Below are 21,515 nucleotides of genomic sequence, written 5' to 3'. Positions count from 1 at the left end.
ATTTAACATTAAGAGAAAACTTCACAAGAGCAAATACAAAGGGTTCACCACAAGGTGCAAAACACTCATCAGCCCCAAGGATAAAATGCTAGAATAGGAATAGACTTTGCTAGAGAATATCTGAAACACGCTGGATCACTACTCAACACAGCACTTTTGAAAGTACCTTTACCAGAGGGTCATTTTGAAAAACGAAATATAATAAAAAAATTGTGACACTGTCTAAACATTTCTAAACCTGACAGACACGGCAAATAAGTAAATGCATTCGTACAGGCAGGTGAAGAGAGACGCACTTACCCATTTATCGTTTGGTCAGGAACACAAAGGGGATCAAACGGACCCCCCTGCATCTACAACAACGCAGCATGGAAGCTGTTGGGACATCCCTAACAAGCTCGAAATGCAATGAGAGTCAACGCCTATCCCCGCTGACTTGTTAGGCCCCTGATTTCCTAGCACTAATGGGAGTATTTAAGTCATTTTCTATTGTCTCTCATTCAGGCGGGCATTACCCCAGTGGGCTTAACAGCTATTTAAGGATGTGGCCTAATGCCAAATGAATGCCAAGATCATAACATTGAGTGACTGGTTGGTGCCAAGGAAGACTGAAAAGGGCAAAGCTGCCTATTGCATCAATTTCATGTCAAATCACTCATGAAACACAGATACACTGACACTGATAGACTGAAATCTAACATTAGGCTTTCTATACTGAACTAAATCCCTGTTTGTATTATTAAAGGAACATGCATGCTTTCTTTTAACAAAAATCAATGTTACCATTCAGAGCGTTTCATTCGTAACAGCGAAACGTTGCCGAGGCTCTCTCTACATGGCCGTCTTTGTTCCCACTGTCTCAGACACATGCTGCTGAGCCGCGCTGAGCTAACATGAGCCGAGTCGAGCCTAGGGCTGAACACGCTCTCGCACTCACTCCACTTTCACACGGGCTCACATTGCACTGCTGTTTTCTTTAATTAACCCAGAGAGAAAACAGCTGACGGGGTCAACACCTCGCTCCCGCACGGCCACCACATATACGCACCTTTAGCTACTCTCTGAGCGGTCTTAATGACGCTGGTGGAGAAAAGAAATAGACAGCAAAGTAGGAAACGACTAGTGGAGACAACACAAAGAAAAGACCCGTATGTTAATGACATTTTCCAGCACATTTTCCACTTTGTGTAAAAAATCCCGTGGTTTTTGCTGAAGATAGCAGCTCAAAACAGGAAATGGCTCTCATCCCTCCTCCCTCTTGCAGCCTTCCTCCACAGGCCTTCTCAAACACCTTGCACCCCCAGGACCAGACACCTCCAGCCTCTGGCTCTCACATCTTAATGAACGCTGAGGGAGAAGAGACGAAGAGCACATACACTTGGCACAAAACGGGCCAATTTGACTGGGCTTAAAACCTCTGAGCTTTTCAAAGATGAAAAAAGCGGAATTTCTCCCACTCTCCCAAATCCAGAACTCAGGTCTTGTCAGACAACATGTGGAGCGCAATGGGGCCCTAAGACTATTTGTGAGTGGTTTCAGGGGGTTGTAGTGTTTCACAGGGCTTTTAACATAAGGCAAGGCGAGTTATATGCTTTGAAGTGTCTCTCACTCACTGCTGCGTAGTGAAACTGGAGGTTATCCCAGTTGCTTTGTGTATGCACAGGTTTTATTTTATGAAGATGTGGGTTCTGTATATTTTGATCTTTCACCATTCATTTGCAGTCATAATTTCCTGTGAGATAAGAGTTTATTATGAAATGTTAGACAGTAAAGTGTGTACTCACATGCCATTTGATTTCTCCATCTCTTTCAGCTGATCTCTGACTGCCTTGTAGTTGGTCTGAATCAAACGCAGGCGTTCACGACGTTTATCGTGAGCTCTCCTCAGCTCTTCATTTTCCTCCATCTGTAAAGCACAATGGCAACATTCCGTCCTGAGTTGGGTAACTCAAATCAAAGTTAACAGAAGAAGGGAATTTGCCGCAATTGCACTGATACAGCCCATACTGGGCATGAAATATAAGAAACCAACATATTTAAGCTGCTTTGCAGCTGAAACATCTCAGCCTAACAGAAAGCAGCCGGTCAAGATTCATTCCACTTTCCTTGTTTCTCCCAAACAAATGCTTCCACTCCTTCTGGTCAACTGAGGCATCATTAAAATGAGGCGTTTACATGACAAGTCGCTGGTGCCACTGTACACTAAACAGGCCTGCACACTCACACACGCTCACGTTAACCAGCAAAGAAACAAACTCACTGGAGTTACCAACTGATGACAACCGTGTGTTGTGATATGGGGTTGTAGTGGTGGGTTTGTTGCTGTTGACAGCTATTAAAACAGAACGAGATTGGGCTCCTGCTTTAAAGAAGGAGTTAAGAGAAGACAACATATAGATTTTTCTTGTCAGGGGCATCCCTCCTCCCTCATCACATTGACCTTAACAGGGAGAGCAATGGAAAAAATTCTTTCAACAGGCAGGACAAACAGAGGTGGAAAGAGGGTAAGGAAAAAGAGACAGAGAGCTCATGGAAGTAGAGAAAAGAGAAAGAGAACTGAGAAATTAGTACGAGAGGGAAAAGAGAGAGAGAGAGAGAGAGAGGGGGGAGGAAAAGGAAAAGTGAAAGGAAGGGTGCAGGACAGGTTTCTGCTTGAGTGGCCAAGGCTAGGGAGAGTTGTCGAGTGCTTTCTGAAGGGAAGGAGCTTGTTTACTGCTGATATGACACGGCTACCCTGCAGAGAGGGAAATGCGAGCCCTCGGCCCTGTTATTATTAACAAGGACAAAGAGAACAGAGAGAGAGCGCACACAAATATGCGCTGGACACACAATGTGTGTGCACACACGCGCACTGCACATCCACACTGCGGATGTGACAAGTATGGATTTTCCCTAGTGTGGATTATTCACTGAGGACATCTGCAAGACATCGTCAGCCCTTTCGAGCAGCCCCCGACCTCTCAAAAACAGGGCTTTAATGAAAGGGGCCAGACCAGAGCAGTGTTAACTGGTGGAACTAGAGGCTGAGGGGGGACACAGAGGAGTTGTGGCTGACTGATGGAGGGGCGGCGGGGGGGTGGGATGGTGCAAGTGGCAGGGCATTAGCCACATCATGGCTTCCCAGGCTCCTTATAGAGCTTCCCCCTGGGCAGACCAGCTCTGGTCATCAGGCCACAGACCCTTGCCCACCGATCAATACACCCCCACTCAGTCAGTGAACACATGTGTGGACGTTCTCAAGCTGAAAAATAATTACACAGCAACAGCTACTTTTTACTTCAAAGTGTGAAGTAGAAAAAAAGGAGGGCGTTATTAAGAGAATTGTTTGTTTGTTCGCAGCTAAGGTCAACATGTCAATGGTATGGCTGCCGTACCCAATTTGAAAAGCATTCTGTTGGAAAGGACTGGAAAACTGCACAGCAGCGAACTGAACCAAGCAAAGTACTGCACAGTAAGAGGCTGAAGGTAAGGTCTCAAGTGCAACTGATAGAGGGCATTTTGCTTATTTCCAGAAACAAGCAAAGGACAAAAACCACTAAATCATGCCTTGAACAAATGCCCTCATTAATGTAGTCACGTTTTTCTGTGCATACCTTTGCTAAATGCCCCTCAAACAGCAGACAAGTAAATGGCACCATTAACTAAGACAGTCATGCGTGTTGTCTGAATCTATGTTGAGCATTACTGTCGAGGTGTCTGCCAGTGATGTAATTCAGACACTTCAGATCTGACAAGGAAATGGTGCCTAATGCGTTCCTGGGATTGTGTTCAAAGGGAGATGACCTTTGGATAATCACTCACTCGTTGGTCAGCTGCAAAGATAGAGAGATTTGTTTTTTAAAGGCAGTGAGCTTTAGGGGAAAGTGCAACACGGGGGTGAAAATTAACTTTTTTTCTTTTGCTTGCAGCCAGTTGGAGACACTGAAAACAACACGAGGACGAAGAATAGTCTGAGAAGAACATCACAGAGCACGTGAAGGTTAAAAGACCAATAAAGCTGATTCGTTTAAGGATAAAAAAAAAAGAAAGAAAAATGGCTGCATCCGCTTTCACCAGAGCGGCTTCTCTCCTGCTGCTTCACTGCCTACGCACACTCTGCTTGTGTGTGCGCCCATGTACGTATGTATGTGTGAAAGACACCGTAAGAGAAGGTCACGGAGGAGGCAGTGGCAGCAGTACTGCAATTGAACCACTGTTACTCTCTTGCAGACCTCTATATAAACCAGTAGCTGATAGCAGCAATCATATCTAAGCTAGTGGCCACAGCAACAAGCAGCTCCTTCAAACTGATACTAACAGATGTCACCAAAATATAGCAACAACAAATGTGCTTTTTGAAGCAAACCACTCCTTCGGGTAGTTCAATGTCACTTTGAGAAACACTGTCATGCAGGGATACACAGACAAAAGATGCAAAAAAAGACTAATAAAATAAAGTTCGACCATAAGGAATCAGAGTGAGAACTGTACTCTAAACTTGGGGATAAATAAACTGTTCTAAGAGGGGTGGAAACGATTAAGACATTATATTTATTTGTATACATTGGCAAGTAATTACCTTCAATTGCAGCAGCTCCTCGAGGTCTCGAATCCTCTCTTCTGCCTCTTTTCTCCTCTCACTTCCGAACCCGACGCTGCCAGCTGGAGACAGGGACCTGGACCGCTGCACTGGTGCACCCTGGGAAGGGTAAGCAAAGAAGCACTGGGGTGGGAGCTTGAACAGACTTCACTTACACAGACAGGCACAAACACATGCAGCAATTAACATCTGTAGAAACACTGAGTGAATGCCAATAATGGAATTATCTATGTTCACTCCACTCCCCTCTCACCTTGAGTAAAACATGAGCATTGTCTTTCTTGGTACACACATATGCAGACAAAAACAAACACGCTGCCAGAGGAATAAAGCAAGCTCGAGCAGCAGTCCACAGAAGCTGAAGGGAGGAGGTTCACTCTTGTGTGTGTGTGTGTGTGTGTGTTTGGAAGCAGGAGTTGCAAGCTGAGAGCAGCAAAGGTTTCTCCCTGCGACTGGCTAATGAGTATGTTCATTTCCATTTACATTGTTTCTTTGACAATAATGATGTCCCATTAGGGGAGACTAAAGGGGCTATAGATTCCAGAATGTGCTGGGCTTCATTACAAGAGGTGGTCAGGGAGGCCGCTCTAATTGCTCTGCTAGGGGCCTCCAGGTTACACTTGATAGGACAACTGGAAGAGCCGCCGATTAGGAGGGGGGGTGCAGTTTGCTTGCCAGCCTCTTCTGTAGAAATAAATAAAGAAATGGAGAATTGCTGGGGCTGCGCTGTAGAAAAGCGGTGGGAACAATATGCTAGTGGAATATGAATATGAAAGGATAGGAGGCCCTCCTGTAGCGCCGGGCAGGGCTGACCAGATGGCAGGCTAAAATATGCAATGCGACTAAATGCACAACAGTCCTTGGGTAGAGAAAGATGAGCAGTACAGGAGGAGGAGGTGGTGCTAAAGTGGTGAGGTTAATGAGAGGATAGCAGATCAGTTAAGCCTAACCCCCCACCATCCAAAAAATATGTATTTTGATTGCTGTTGACAAGCTCTCTTGCCTATTAAAGTCATTAAGATTTCAGCCTTTTCTGATATTGCAACACCTGTTGTTACGGCTGAAACAAGAAAATATCTCATGCCCTAGTGTCCTAAGCAAAATCATACACTAATCAAGCACTGGGGGAACCAAACACATCTTGGTGCTTGACCGGTGGGGATTTATGCTTCAGTGGGAAACTGCAAACTCCCGCTGAAACCCACACCCTCCTGGTGTAACCTCCTTAGAATTGTAACTACAAGTCATCTTGACGCAGCGCGCAGCTACTGTGATTGGCCTGTTCCGTACCATTGATTCCTCCTGTGCATTCCTGACTACTTTATCGCAGCAGTTTTTGAATATATCAGCAAGAGATCAACAATCGTCTCAGTCTGAGGAATAATAAACATAGCATCAATATAAGGACTCAAAAATGTCAGCAAATTCCAGGAGGGACATGGTACATTCTGACGGCTGTTTTTAAAAAGTCCTGACATTTTATTTGTTTCAAACATAAATGCAGGCAACAACGTCAGTCATTTACGTAGGATATGTCAAAGATTCCCTGCAGAAGCCAAATCACACCTTACTCTGTCAGCACAACAAATAGCGCAACTTGTACATGTGCTCACAAAGCAGCTTGGCAAACTTTAAAATAACATTGCCTGAAAACTCTCCACTCTCAAAAGTGAGTGAAAAAAATATTTTTGCATGATAATTCATAACACATCAGTAATATCTTCCCCACTCGCTGTCTGAGGAGGGTGCACAGTATCCTGCGGGACCAACATCACCCTGCGCGCCACCTTTTCCATCTGCTGCCCTCAGGGAGAAGGTACAGGTCTATACAGGCCAGAACATCCAGACTGGCCAACAGCCTGTATCCACAGGCTGTGAGGCTCCTGAACTCTCTGCCCCCCTCTCACGGACAATAACCATATCCAACTTCTTAATAGCAATGAACTGGTCTGCATTGGTGCATCATATCTTTATTCTCTTCCCCCTCCTGCCCCCCCCCCCCTCTTTCTTAAATAGATAACTATCATATCTGATATCATATCTCACAGTACAATAATATTGAATGGGTTGCATTGTTGTATTTTGTCATGTTTCTCAGGTCTTTGTCTGAATTTCTACGAACATTATTGCTAAGGATTGTCTTATTGCATTGGAGTCACACTGGGTTAAATATGTACACTTGGGTTTTAAGGGGTATTTATTATTTTCTTCTTTTTTTGGGGTTGTATGGAAGCCCCAAACGCAATTTCATTGTTCTTGACAATGACAATAAATAAATAAATACTAAATACTAATACTAATGTTGTTACATGGCAACATGGAATACATGAAAACAATGGACTCTGCTTTCTTTGCATTGCTCCTCATGAATCCCTTGTGTATGGGTCTGCAACTCAAATCATTCACATGAGGGCGAACTTCACCTATTTAGAAGGACACTAACAGACAGCAGATATTGTTCAGTGAATAGCAACTGCTGCAAAATGCTAATTGACATGTTTAAAAGAAAGGGATTAGACATTAAGACTTTTTTTATTGTAACTTAAAAAACGCATTTGTCACTTAATTAGTTACTGTATAACACATTTCCTTTAGTTTTAACATCACAGAATGTGTATTTAAAACAGAACATCTGCTTGTGACATTAATATATACACGATGTACGTGTGCTGGGAAATGTGCTCTGAGGCTACAGTTGACTCCAGTGACCTGGCGGCCAGGTTTTGCTAACATGCCTGCATGGGTGCCAACCATGTGTTCTAACTCAGCCTTAATGACTCTATGCAACTAATTAGCAGATTGATCTGCATATTCCTGATGAGTGGCAGGCCAACTGGCTTAGTTTGTCTGTACAAGGGGGAAACACAGATTCCAAAAGGGGAATCCAAACCAACTCGAAGTCCTAAACCTAAAAGTAAAGATGAGCAATTATAAAGTGCATGACATACTGCAGACAAACTCTAAACTGGGTTTCAGGTAGAAATATAAATTGTGAATGATATTTACTACTTAACCTGATCACAGTAATTATTAATGAAGGTGAGAACCACGTGAGACAAACTGCGTGCTTGTCTAAAGTCCACGGTAAATTAATAAAATGGTGACACTGACTAATGACTGACATTTTGGTGCAGATGTTCTCTCTGGTCCAGTTGGACGCCTGACTGCTGCTGGACCCGAAGACGCATGAATGCCCTTTATTTGTGTGGGAAGCTCTGTGTTGCGGCATTGATGTTAATGTTCCACAAGACAGGCCTGAAGGATAAAAAGCAGAGAACACGAGACACAGAAGGCTGTCCTCGACATTTACCTCAGCTCGGCAGCTGTCTGGTGGTCATGGCCTGACCTGTGTATAACACCCTGTAATGGCTTTGTAAACATGAGAGTGCAACGCAGAAGGAGGGACAGAGGGCACATAGTAAGAAGGAAATGAGGGAAAAGGTCTGTAACTTAAAAACCGGATTTACTGAGGAATCAGCAGAGGAAAGAATCATTTCACTGAGTGCCCGCCTCCCTTCACCTCTCCTCCACTTTCTATCTGACAGAGACACTGAGTCACTGTCATCAATGGGTTTCTTTATGATTGCACTAGCCTGTTATGAGTGCATCTGGAGAGTAATTAAATGTGTTCACGTTCCCTGATGACTATACATACAAATGAGCACTGTTACTAAGCAAACTTTAAAAACAAATGCTCAAGTTTGAGCTCAAACTTGAAGTAAATCATGCTGAAAAATGGTCCACTCTGTATAATGTTAGCAATTCACAGTGTTGTTTCTAATAAAAACTCTAAACAGTCTGGAACTTGAAAATACAATTTTTCATGAGGTCTTTCAAATCTAATTTTCCACATCAAAGTAAACTTTCTTCACTCAAATCATGTGACACACACACACACACACACACACACACACACACACACACACACACACACACACACACACACACACACACACACACACCAAGTCTCTCAAGTTCCTTGAGACATAGTTTTTTTGTTTGTTTGTTTTTTAATGGCTAACATCATTATAACACTTACTGCATGCACCCAACACAGTCGGACATGCACCACTCTGCACTGTTTATAGACGCAGCCAATAATCCCACTTCACTGTGGGCATTGAGTAAAATAGCAGAAATCTGATTCCAAGGGGGAAACAGTATGCTGAACAGAAGACTCGTCTCATCAGCTGCTGACCTTCCAGTTTGTTATTCCAGTTTAAATGGAGTGGTATGAATCGTAATGAGGCATAAAAAGTTTATAGTTTTTTTGGACCATCATCGTGCTTCTAGAAATTATTCAAGATTTACAGTAAGGCTGGACATGTTTTATGAAGTTTACATGTTTTAAAGTAATAACCGGAGTTCTTATAGCTACTAGCTGAGAGACGTGAACGTGCCACTGTGCTATGTGAAAGAATGCCACTTTAAAGATGCCACTTTGTAGTCGCCACTCAGAAAATAAAACGCATCAATCTTAAATTTCATTCAGTTAAATAATAACTTTATTTCATTTAAAGGAGTTAGTTCAATTCAAAGCTCTCCATCTTTCATCTGACATCTGTTTCTGTAAATGTTGGCGCGGCAGCTCTAATATGATCATGTGCCTGCATTAAAATCTCATTTGTAAACGTATGTATAACACACAGTAAATGTGTGGTCAGAGGCAGTGACAGGCAGGATTGCATTTATAATAAATGAAAAGCCAAGCTGACGTTTACTGAAACTGATGACAAATGCCCCGATTTCCATTCAGTAGATCTCATTATGATTCACGTTATTAGTCAGTATAATAGAATATCAAAAAAAAAGTATTTACACACTGATTTTGGATATCAGCAGCAGGATCAACATTGGCGCATGTTTTTGATAATGAATTATAGGTGGATAGTACACCAATTATGTGTTTGTGAGTTGTGTGCCCTAAGGCAAGCATAAAGGAAGCTCATCAAATGTCAATACTATTTATTTATTTTGCACGGTATAATTACATTACACAAATAGACTGCCAGAACAGAAGCGCTTCGATTTAAGATACAATGAGGACAGCGGCTTAAATCAAACAACGTGTCTTCAGGCCAGCTTTAGAGTGAGTGAGGCCATCTAGAAACATGTCCTGCCAAACTTATGAGTTGGATACTGAGAAGATCAAAAGCTTCTTTCTTGTTCATAATGTACTGCTGAAGCGGTAAATTAGCCAGTGCCTGAGCCCAAGGCATGCGTGAAACCAGCAGCACACGCCGGCTTGGTCACAGTAGGAGGGGCATCTGTGTGTGTGTGTTGGGAAGTTCAGGACAAAGGTTGGCAGGGGCTGGGTCTGATAAATCATATGATTCTAGAAAGACAGTTTCCTTTATATCCCTTCTCTGTGGCTTTGATCTAATCTGAACAAAACAGTAATGGATAAGTGAGGGTATGTTAGCTGCTCATCCACGTGTTGGCTTTGACATAATTACCAGAAGCATGTTCTGACCTACCTGTTGTCTTCTAATGGAACTGGCAGATCTCTGATGGAAAGTACTACCCTCTGGCCTGGGACATGAACCTCGAGTAGAGGCCTGGTCAGGGCTAGACTTCTGGGCTACTGCATCAACCTGCTCTGACGCCAACGCCTGTGAGAAAAGAGATGGCGCATATGTTGGTGCTTGAAAGGCTGAAAAGAGACGACTAAGATAGGCTGATGGAAAACAGAGCCTTGGTTTGGTGACAGCTGTTATTTTGTCATGCTTATGTCCGGAAATTTAAAAATATTATCCATGTTATTCCTCAAAGTTGAGTATTTCAGCTGTAACAAACACACCCACTTAACCATATTTGCTTGTCAATGCAAATATCTAATCAGCCCATTACATGGTAGCAGCTCAATTCAATCAGGCATGTAGACGTACTCAAGACAACATGCTGAAGTTCTAACCGAACATCAGAATGAAGAAGAAAGGTGATATAAGTGACTTTGAATGTCACAAGGTGGCAGACATGCTAGTTTGAGTATTTCAGAATCTGATGATCTATGGGGATTTGGCTGCTCAACCATCTCTAGGTCTTAGAGAAAACCATCCAAAAATGAGAACATATCCACTACGCAGGAGTTATCTGGGCAAAAACACTAGAGAAGAACAGAAAGACTACTTCAAGTTTATAAGAAGGCAAATTAATTAACCACCTTATCGATTGGATTACAACCAAGGTATACAGAAGAGCAGCTCTGAATGTACAACATGACAAACCTTGAAGGAAATGGGATACCACACTGGGTCCAACTTGTGTCAGCTGAGAACAGAAAACTCAGATTACCACTCGCACGGGCTCCGCAAAACTGTCAATAGAAGATTGGAAAAACATTGTCTGATCTGATGGGTCTTGATTTCTACTGTGACACTGGGATGGTAGGGCCAGACCTCCGCATAAGTAACATCAAAGCATCGATCCATCCTGCCTTGTATCAATGTTTCAGGCTAGTAGTGGGATGTGGTGGAACGGGAGATTCACATCAAAGATGTGCAGCAACTGTGTGATGCTCCCATGTCAATATGGACCAAAGTTTCAGACAAATATCAAAATATCAGCACCTTATACAATTAATGCCATAAAGAATTAAGGCAGTTCTGAAGGATAAAGAGGATCTAACACATACTAGCAAGGTGTACCTAATAAAATGGATATGTTCTCTTTAAATTAACAGCAAGCTATTAATGAACCAATATCAGGCTAATGTATTTTTTTATTGCTTAATTCAGTTTAAAGTTTGCTTAAGCTTAACCAAAGCAGAATACAGTCTGCCTTTAATTCTTTCCACTGTAAAAAATACTTTTTTAAAATAATGTTTTAAATCTTTAATCTTCTTTGTGTACTTGCAGCAGTCATGTACTGCATTGCGTTACAAATGTGATAACAGTTTGTCCACCATGTAGTTAAAAAGAATGGCAACTTTAGCTCACTGCAGTCAACACCCAGATATCTCATCTAGTCAAGAGATAATTAACCAGCAGCTCCACCATTTCGGAAAAAAGTGTATAATGAGACACTTTGGGACAAAATACTAACACAATCAAGACTAACCAGAGGGGGTTTCTGTATGTACAGGGCAACAACTGTCACCTTCAAACTGCCCATGTCACTCAAACTTTAATCTCTACGCTTAAGCTACTGTTGTGTTGTTATGCTGAGTGTGCGTTTTTGTGCAAAGATATTATAGCTTTAAGGACAGCATGACTTTTAATCCACTGCCAAAAGGCCACGTGCTGTATAGGCAGTTTTTATCAAGTCAGACAAGCCCTTTTATAGTTCAAAAACTCATCCACATACCTCTTGACTGTATCACCTGCACATATTCACGCCTTTTCTTAAATCGCTAATAAGAAAAAGTGTGAAACTAAAGAGAAAAGAAAAGCTTCACCTGCTGCTATCAACAACACTTTGACTCAACACATCAAATTGAAGCTCTTTGACAAACAAAGGCCTTCACCACCATGTTGTACTGGGAGGCCAAGTTGTGAAGAAAACCACACAGGATGTCATCACCTTTTTTCCAACAAGTCCTGATTGCATTATCAGAAACCTGGCATCTGGGCGTGACCTTGTTAACTGCCAGGGTAATCAACTTTAACCAAAGGGGAGGAGAGGGGATGATAAATTATTAGTGAGGAAGATTTTGTTCATGTTTTATTAAATTGGCCTGTCAAAGGGGGTTGGTCAAATTATCTGGGGCCTCGTTTATTGGAGGCCGGCCATATTGGCGCATCTGTTACAATTATTTATAATTTCCAGGCAGGCAGGAGGATGGAGTGCGTTTTTCGGCATCAGCCACATAAAGCAATTTAGAAATTAACTGATGCGGGAGCGTCTGACTTTTCTTCCTCGCGAATTCTCTCTCATCGCCCTCCTGATTTTCATCCAGCGGAAAACAGGAAAGCCGGGAAGCCGTTAAAAGAGCAACAATATATATATAAACGGAAAAAAAAAGACAAACAGATTACACGTAGCTTAGAGTAAACCAAGAGACGGCACGGGAGCATGAGATTGACAGAGGAGAAGAGAGCATGCAGGTGTGGTGAAAAAAATAAATAAAAAGAGCAAGAGATTGGGAGGAGGCTGAGGGAGGGAGGGGAGGAGGAAAAAAAGAGAGAGAAAAGCCGGTCTTGGTAATTACTGAACACGATTAGGTTCTTGGGGGAACTTGTCTGGCACTGGCGGCCCTCACATGTGAGGATGCGGCAGGCAGGACCATATGGAGCGAGGCTTGTGATTGTGCTCCCTGAAGCTCGTGACCCGTCTGCTGCCGAGCCCTTGAGCTGAATGTGAAATGAGACTTGCCAGGCCTAATGTTCTACACATGCACCATTTATGCCACAAAACAAATCTGATCACTGTTAATTATGGAGTAGCTATAATCAGGAGGGGCTCCCCACCCACACGCACACACCCAAAGCCACTCACTGCATGGATACACAAACGCATGCTCACACAATCGCATTCGAATAGAATGAATGGAACGACAGCATATGTGAAAGTGATTGGATAGGCCTGAGAAGTGAGGACTTTAAGCAGTGCACTCTCAGGCCTGGTGCACTTTGTATTCAAGATGGTGAGTCTTCAAAGAGCATGTGTCTTTGTGCATAGATGGATGAGTGTGTGTTTTAACTGGCAGCGCAGTGGAGGGGGACTTAATAGAAGGACGGCACACAGTGAGTAGGAAGTAGGTGCGTGTATGTTTTCGGAGTGTGTACCCAGCCCTGAGTCCTCCCACACAGTCTGTTTGACCCGGGTGTATGTGCTAGAACGAGTGAGTGTATGTCTCTGCAGCGGCACATGGCTGTGCTTCATTAATGAGGCGAGCTGTGCTACACAGAGTTTCTCATCTAATGAGAGCAGTTGAGCTTGTAAAACACACCACTGGCATCTATGTCATTAGTATGTCTCTGGCCCTGGACGTGGGCCAGCTCCAAACACTCACCCACCCACTCACACGCACACACACACATGTTGACAACAATATTTACTACTAATACACACCCAAAACTCAAACTCATGTAGGTAATACTATTTAGTGATAATACAATCAGCACACATAACATTAGTCACTGACAAAAAAATGCATTTTAAGCATTAATGGAATTCAAATGAAAAAAGAAACGTGTGAATACAGCCACGTGTTTACAATAAAGATTAATATACTTTAAAGTAGGTCCTGCGAGTTTAGTTAAAGGAAGGGCATTCGTCTTAATGGCTCAGTCACACTAGAGCAAAAATAGGACAGAGACTCCTTGCGCCTAGGAAAAAATCGGTGGTTGCTCGGTGAAAGCAGTGAATTGTTTTTGCTGTCTTAGACTGATTGAAAGTTGTTGCGGTGACCAACTGGTTGCCCATAAGCTGAGGCTGTTCTAAGTAGTTAAAGTAAAGTAATAAAGTAGACATATATTCACAGATTTAATCCCAATTAATCACTATTTTGTCACAGATTGCATATAATTGCCCACTTGACTCCGTTTAGCAGGCTGATTCTGTCTCATTGTCTCTTGCACCAAAATCGCTTTGAAGACTCCAACTGACTGCAAGTGGTGATAGACCTAGTGTCTGCCTCGAAGCAACCATTTCGAAGGCAACAAGATTGCAAGTTCATTGCACATGGTTGCAATAACTTTGGTTGCAATAACTTTGGTTGCAATATGGTCTCCAGTCACCGTTTTCCTCATTGTGACTGTAGCATGAATGAAAACAAGGCCTGTGCCTTCAATCACATTTTCACAAAGTACAATGATGAACATTCAAAGCTAAATTCATATATGAACTTATTTCCTCTCTCCTTATTTTAATTGAACTTAATTTCATGCTTATTAGGGTTAGCAATATCGTAGCAATTTGGTACTACCGTGATACCTTCCCCACAATAGCAATGCTATCATTATACAGTAGTTTTGATACTCACTTACACATTTCTTTATTGCGTTAATTTTAAAATGCAATGTAAAGCTAGAAGATCAGGACGTCATGCCATCTACAGCCTGACATGGAGATGTTTGCACCACTTTATAAACCTGCTTTTTGATTTGCTTTACCCTGCTGTCAGCCATTTTTCACATCACCACAATTCAGTTACCTTTAGTTCAGTTTACCATCTTTCATTTGGGAAATGCAATATATTGTCAATATTTAATTGACTTAAATATTGACAATATATTGCAAAACACTTCTTATGTGGTGCAACATAGTTAACATTTGGCATTCCTTAATCCTTGTGTTATTTTACAGAGAACTACAAAATCTAAGAAATTAAAAATCCAAGGTCTGCAAAGTGCTTAAAAATACAGAAATAAAAATTACAATACTGAGACAAGCTGGACAACATACTAAACTCATCCTCATGCCTTTTTGAGTGTCTATTCAACTTCTAGCTGAAAGCTGATTTCATATTTCTTCGTGGCATTATGTTTTCACCCTTTTCAGCCGATGACTGCCATTAATGATGATGATGATCAAAAGAAATGCCTCACCAAAGCCAAAGGTGACCTGACAAAAACGGTGGGTGTATAAATTTATGCACGTGTGAGCGTCTCACTAGCACTTTAATTACACATCTAAAAGCGTTTAAATTAGCCAACATTAATAAAAACCCAGGAGCAGATGTTAAAAAATGATCTCAGCAAGATAAGGGAGATGCAACGTGTGGGGTTCATTCAGTATATTAAAAAAAACAGGGGGGGGAAGGCTCGGTCATGTCTCTAAATGTTATTTCTGTGCTTCAGGCTTAGTATGAGACCTTACTGCATTTCATGTATCATTATATTAAAGCGGCATTCAAATGTCTATAGACATAGTTTAAAGAAAAAACACAGGTGTTATGTTAACATTATTGTTGTCCTATTGAGATAATGAGACAAACCAAAGCAAACAAAAAGAAAAAAAAACACAAACCTTGTATAAATGTTTTTGTTTTTTTTGGGTTTTTTTTAAATAGGCCATTAAAAAAAGTTTCAGTAAACATTTCAAAAGACACAGGTGCTTCTTCCCATTATATTTAGACCAAACTTTTCTGGATTGAATGTGAATGCCTAATTTTCTCTTTCCAATGTTGATGAGAGAGTAACCACTGCTTTGAATGACTGCCCACATAATTAACAACTTACCACTCATTTACTGCGGTGATGATTCCAGAAAGCCTGAGGTCTGCTGTGGATTCTAATGTTGGTCTTTAATCACAGCTCGGCTCTGATAGTAGCCAAACTCTAACTAAACTACAGTAAATACAAACGATGCAGTTAAACGCTTCTGAATAATGAAATGTTCAGACTAGCTAGTTTTCTGTCCGCTAATGAGGGAGCCTGCTTTGCATCTAGATTGCGATGGTGACCACCCAACCTGGCAACCCAAGCCTCCCTAACCTGGCAATTTCACAGCAGCTCGTTGTGCATGGAGGTCATCCAGGTGCCTGATGATCAGCCAGGCCCTAAAGCTAGAAGATCAGGGCATCGGGCCATCTACAGCCTGACATGGAGATGTTTGCACCACTTTATAAACTCAAACACAGGCAAATACCCACACACTGGACAACTACCTAAGCACAGGAGCAATTAGCTGACTTTTGATGTACTAAAAAATGGTGACAATCTATCTACATACAAATATAGATCTTAGAGAGACAGACTGATAGATGTAGTATTTATATTTTAATTTGTGGATAAATAACAAAAATAGATTTAACAGATAATAGATTTACATTATTCAAGTAGAAACCAGCCTGATTAAAATGAGTTGAGCTGTGTGGTCACGCCACACACTGCCCACATTTGAGCCTTTGTAAAGTCTTGTTCAGCTTCCTGTAAAGAGTTAACTTTGCATAAGACAAGCGAGAACGCACAATCCTGGTGTGCGGCATGGAAATGTAACACACAATAGGTGTTATTCCTCTCACCCCAACCCCTCCTTTATCCCCGCCCCCACCAAAAACCACTGCAGGTGGGGTGTTCAAAGCCGTCGCTCCGGTCCATATTCAAATGAGCACTGTGTCTCCCCCCCTGTGCTCCTGTTGCGATCAGTACTTTGATCACCTCCAATAGTAACTTCCACCAAAACATTTAAAATTAAAATCAAATCTGCCTTAACAACCCGAGCATTTGAATTTAACAGGTGTTCGGGAGGAAGTTGTTACAGAATTCGCGATTATGTGCTCGGATACACACACACACACCTTCAGTCAAACACACAACTATGAAGACAGACGTACCCACACGTACGCATAACCTGTCAGTGAAATTAGAGAGTGGGAAATAGAAAACCCTCCTGACTGAGCGCTATACCTTGGGATACCTGATCTGTTCACTTTGATGTCGGCGGGTAAGAAAGTTACAAAAAACAAATCAGCCAGACAGCAGCTACATGTGTTCGGTAAACAAAAGTTATCATTTATTCTTAGCTTTGGTTATATATATGATTTTTTTCTAATTATGTCCCAGCCCTGAGAATTGTGTGAGCTGACTTTTCACTGTAAGAGACAAGAAAACATGCACACATATATCAGTAAGTCACAATAAAACTACCTGCCTTAAAATGGTGCATGACACACAAAAAATTAAAAGCCCCCAAAAACATCTGCATAAATACCCAGAATTTCCCAGCAGCACACTGCATTGTAACGAGATGATCGATGTTATTCACTTCACCGGTCAGTGGTTTTAATGTTGTGGCCAGTCAGTGTATGTGCCCACACTACACACACAGAGCACTAACTGCATCTACTCTAAATGTAGTATTAATTACTGTGGGAACACTACAGTACTGTATTTAATTACTGACTAAATGATCCATTTATATTTTACCGCTGGTTAAATTAAGAGGGTTAAGTGAGACAGGTTCATTGTAACTCACTTAACATTTGAACTGATATCTTCTAACTTGCACAGTCTGGGAGCAGCACTTTCAGAAAATCAGCCAATCAAATTAACGAATTAAACGCTGCGGAGGCAGAAAAACATTTCTCCGCTGCTGCAAAAATATTGTCTTGTGCTGCATCAAATGGAGTTATCTGAAGGAGGAAACTGGAATGGTAAGTCGTAGAGCAGAAGAGACCGAGAGGCTCCTTAAAATGTCAAGTGGTGTGCCAGAGAACTGCTGATGGAATAAAGTGTCTCAAGATTTTAATTTTTTCCCCAACCAAGTGTCTGACACTGTGTGGTCTACCACCTATCGTCATATCGTTAGCAGTTACTAAAGGCCTCTATTGCCTTGGGGGCGATTGGTTCAAAAGGCACAACGCTAAAGCCAAAGTCCCGCTGACTGACAGATGTAGAATTGTAACTCTAACATCATCTTCAAAAACATTATGGAGTTCCAATTAAATCACCTCTCTCCACCTCTTACGTGGCTTTGCTGTCTGACCTGCGTGTGTTAAAAGGACTTCCAGTTACTTGGGTAGGAGGGGAGAAAGGCGATATCTAAAGTATGTTATTCAGAGAGTGCGCGTATGCCTAGGACTGGCGGTGAGAGAAGATCAGATAGCGGACATAAAAGACACTGGTGCTCAGAGAGATGGATAGATCAAGGGTGAACTAGAGCAATATCAAACGAATGATTCTGAGTTAAAGACCACCACCACAGGCCATGCTGGGGCCAGTCAGTTATTACTGTGCCTGCAGGTCCACCTACACATTGACATCTCTGTACCTTGGGACAATTAGATATTAAGTCCAGGCAAGCAATTGACAGAATTATCAAACTATAATGTGTTTGTTGTGAAACAAATGCATATCATAGATTGGCATACTTGCTATACTAAGATGTTTTTATGCATTTGCTCATTAAGGCCTTTTTGGAAGACATAGTGAAGAATGAGAATAGTCCTTACCTTAAAGTTGGTTTGTTTTTGAGGAGAGGGATAAATGGCTGTTAGCTGAGGCTGTTGTTGCAGCTGCAGCTCCTGTTGAAGTTGTATTTGTTCCTGCTGCTGCTGTTGTAGGCCAGCTTGGAGTTCTAAGATCTGTTGGTCTTTCTGCGCCAGCTGGCTGCTCAGCTCCTGGTGACTCTGGCGGAGCTTGGCCTCACTAGACACGAGAGCCTGGTAGCACTGACTCAACTCTTTGTATAGCTGTCAACAAATATATATAAGCCAGAGAGGTTTAAAATCCAAGCAAGAGGGAATGGAAGGGTCAGATCGATGGGAGAAAAATGACAAAAACCACTCATTAGGTGACATTAAGACTGTTATATTCAGTAATAGAAAAATTAGGATAAGCTAAATAATCTAAATAGGGAAAAGAAGTTGTTAACAACACGTGTCCCAAATGATTTATGTTTGCAAAATGTCTTTCTCTATGATTCCTCCACGTGCATGGCAAAGTAGTATGCTGCAAACCCAGTCACAGTAACAGGAGACTTCGAGAAAAAATGATTTTCTGGCAGACACAAAAATAATTGTAGGTTACAGCTAGCTTGGAAATAAATCACCACAGTTGGTGAGGCCTGAGTGAAGCGCGATGAAGAGGTTATAACACTGTTGAGTTTGAGGTTGGGTGTGTGTGTGTACTTGTGAGTACCTGCTGATAGGAGGTAGCGTCAGCAGAGTGAGCCTCTTCTTGGTTCCGCAGAACTCGCTGTGTGTCGAGGTTGAGTCCTTCCAGTTGCTTAATCAGGTGGCTCTGCTCCGCTGCATGCTCTGTGCTCCGTCTGTACAGCGTCTGCACTTCCGCAAAATCACGACTACACACAGGCACTCGCATTACACGTTATGCAAAGTCATACAGTACACAACAATAATGTGCTGCTTACATTAAATATTGTGGATTTAGTTATATTTTTTTATATAACTATAACTACGTATTCAAGGTGAGAAACATAAAGGTCGTGTACTGATATTAAAATAACTATTTAAACAAGTATGCCAGAGAACCTGAATTAACTCAGTTTTAATCCTTTTGGGTTTTAAGATAATAGCACATGTGTTACAGCTGTAAAAGTCTAACTTTTGATAAATATGCAACTCAAATTCATAAGCCTTTATCATCATCAATGCCTAAATGCACAACAAAACTATAGAGCAATAACAATCATAAAGTTGTATGCACATTACATTATTGTAATGTATTTATGACAGCAGATTTCCTTCTTTCGTCAACAGCAGCTACATTTCTCAACATACCAAAAGTCATCAGCACCAAAAGGTCATTTCCATCTTGTTTAGTATCCACCAGTGGAATTACCACAAAGCGCTTCTCAAACTTGTAAGGAAATCTTTAATCACCCTGCTAAATCCACAAGAATAGTCTATAGCCCTGGTGTGACTGACATGTCAGACTGCCTCTGGCATTAAAACAGAAAAGTAGTTAAAAAAGGTTGAGATTACCACTAAGGCTCCTACAGTTCTCACAGTTTTTATCATATCGACTAAAGCTTAGCCAAAGCCTGCCCTGTTCCCTCTTCTCTCTCTTTTAAAGCATATCCACTATGCAGGGCTTATCAAGTGGCTTTAGGTGGGCCAGAGTGGAAGAAATCTGTGTCACCCCCAAGCCTCACAGCGAAGGAAGCAATATACCCACTCCTCCATGCAGTAACCCATGTAAATCGAGGTATACACATATAGTACGTCTATAGCGGACAGAATTATACTTTAACTAATGAAATTAGCCATAAATATCACCTATTAGGGTTTGGATGTTGCAAGAACAGAGACACTATCTCAGCTGGTACAACTTACCAAAGGTGATCAAGTTGTTCATGTTTAGTTGCCAACTCTGTGTCTTTGGAGGAAAGCAGAGCTTCTAGGCTGCTACTGTGGCTCTGCAAGGCAGTCAGCTCCTGACAGGTGTTGTGCAGTTTCTCCTCTAGATCCTGGTGTAGAAGAGTAATAACAATGATTTTGTCAAATTTAGAGGCTATCCTTAAATGAAATGCTTTAAGTATTAGAATTATTACGTCAACTTTGTCAGTGTTTATTTTCTATGGCAAAATCCTCAAACCAACGCAGACCAGCATCGTTTCATTTACTGACTCTGCAATCAAATTTAAAATAATTCACTTGTCACATTACTTTGACTGTCTGTCTACAAATAAACAAATAAATGATTCTGAAATTTAAAAAGTGACAGAAAAGCAAGGAAACTAGGTCTCACTTCTTAGCCCTGAATTACGATGCCTTCTTTAACACTTGTAATAAGTCGGCCACAATTTGTTACTTCACAGCAACTAGCCGTACTAGTTGCTGTGAAGTAATCGAATAGCAAAATTTAGATTTAGTTCTAACATGACAGTCGATCTGAAAATGTTTTTATTGTGCTTTTGTGCTGTTTCTTTGTATATAGGAGGTGCAGACAAGGCGTTAGTTAGCTTTGCTTTAATTTTAAAAAACCATTTAATTGCAGCAGATTAAACAACATCAAACATGTACAGGTCACCAAACCCTGAATTCATCCGACGCTAATTAATATCAAGCAAATTATGTGACGAATGCTATAAGAAATTATTATAAATTATTATATAATTATATCGGTCACATTTTTTTCACGTATAACACATCTTTGTGGCTCTGTATTTGCAGAATATTCCTCCACCGCTGTTCGAGTTAAGAAAATACTAAAACTATGCAGGTGTATCTTAACAGTACACACAGGTCTACATTAAATGATAAATTCCCGAATAAATCTTTGCCATGTCAAACAAATTGGCATGATGTATCCCCTGCGCATCTGATATTTTCCATCACCAAATTTCAAATCAATGTATGACACAAAAAATAATAAAAAATCATAAAACAAGTGGAGTGTCTTAGGCTGTGATGGATGTGCATACACTAGTCACTGGGCTCATCCCATCCAAGAGTAATTACTCTGCAGCTCTAACTTATTCAAGACTCTCTGTCTGATTCCATTTGACTAGGGGAGCAATATGTTTCAATATGATTAGTCGATAAGGAAGGGGAGGAATGTGAGGTTCTTCTGTGGCTTTTATTTCC

General features: G+C 41.5%; 1 protein-coding gene across 3 annotated transcripts in view; it reads right to left on the bottom strand.

Moving 5' to 3' along the window:
* cntln (centlein, centrosomal protein) overlaps positions 1–21,515 on the bottom strand; it is a 92,980-nt gene that overhangs the window by 59,822 nt on the left and 11,643 nt on the right. For 2 of the 3 annotated variants that reach the window (XM_026171264.1, XM_026171266.1), the window contains 6 exons: positions 20,262–20,395; positions 19,105–19,267; positions 18,417–18,656; positions 10,057–10,191; positions 4,559–4,678; positions 1,785–1,906 (listed from right to left, as the gene is read on the bottom strand). In XM_026171264.1, the coding sequence (XP_026027049.1) occupies positions 1,785–1,906; positions 4,559–4,678; positions 10,057–10,191; positions 18,417–18,656; positions 19,105–19,267; positions 20,262–20,395 (914 nt within the window). The remainder of the gene's footprint in view (positions 1–1,784; positions 1,907–4,558; positions 4,679–10,056; positions 10,192–18,416; positions 18,657–19,104; positions 19,268–20,261; positions 20,396–21,515) is intronic. The other variant, XM_026171265.1, reaches the window with a different exon arrangement.

The sequence above is a fragment of the Astatotilapia calliptera genome, chromosome 6, assembly GCF_900246225.1.
Source record: "Astatotilapia calliptera chromosome 6, fAstCal1.2, whole genome shotgun sequence".
NCBI classification, from domain to species: domain Eukaryota; kingdom Metazoa; phylum Chordata; class Actinopteri; order Cichliformes; family Cichlidae; genus Astatotilapia; species Astatotilapia calliptera.
This window is presented reverse-complemented; position numbering and strand designations above follow the sequence as displayed.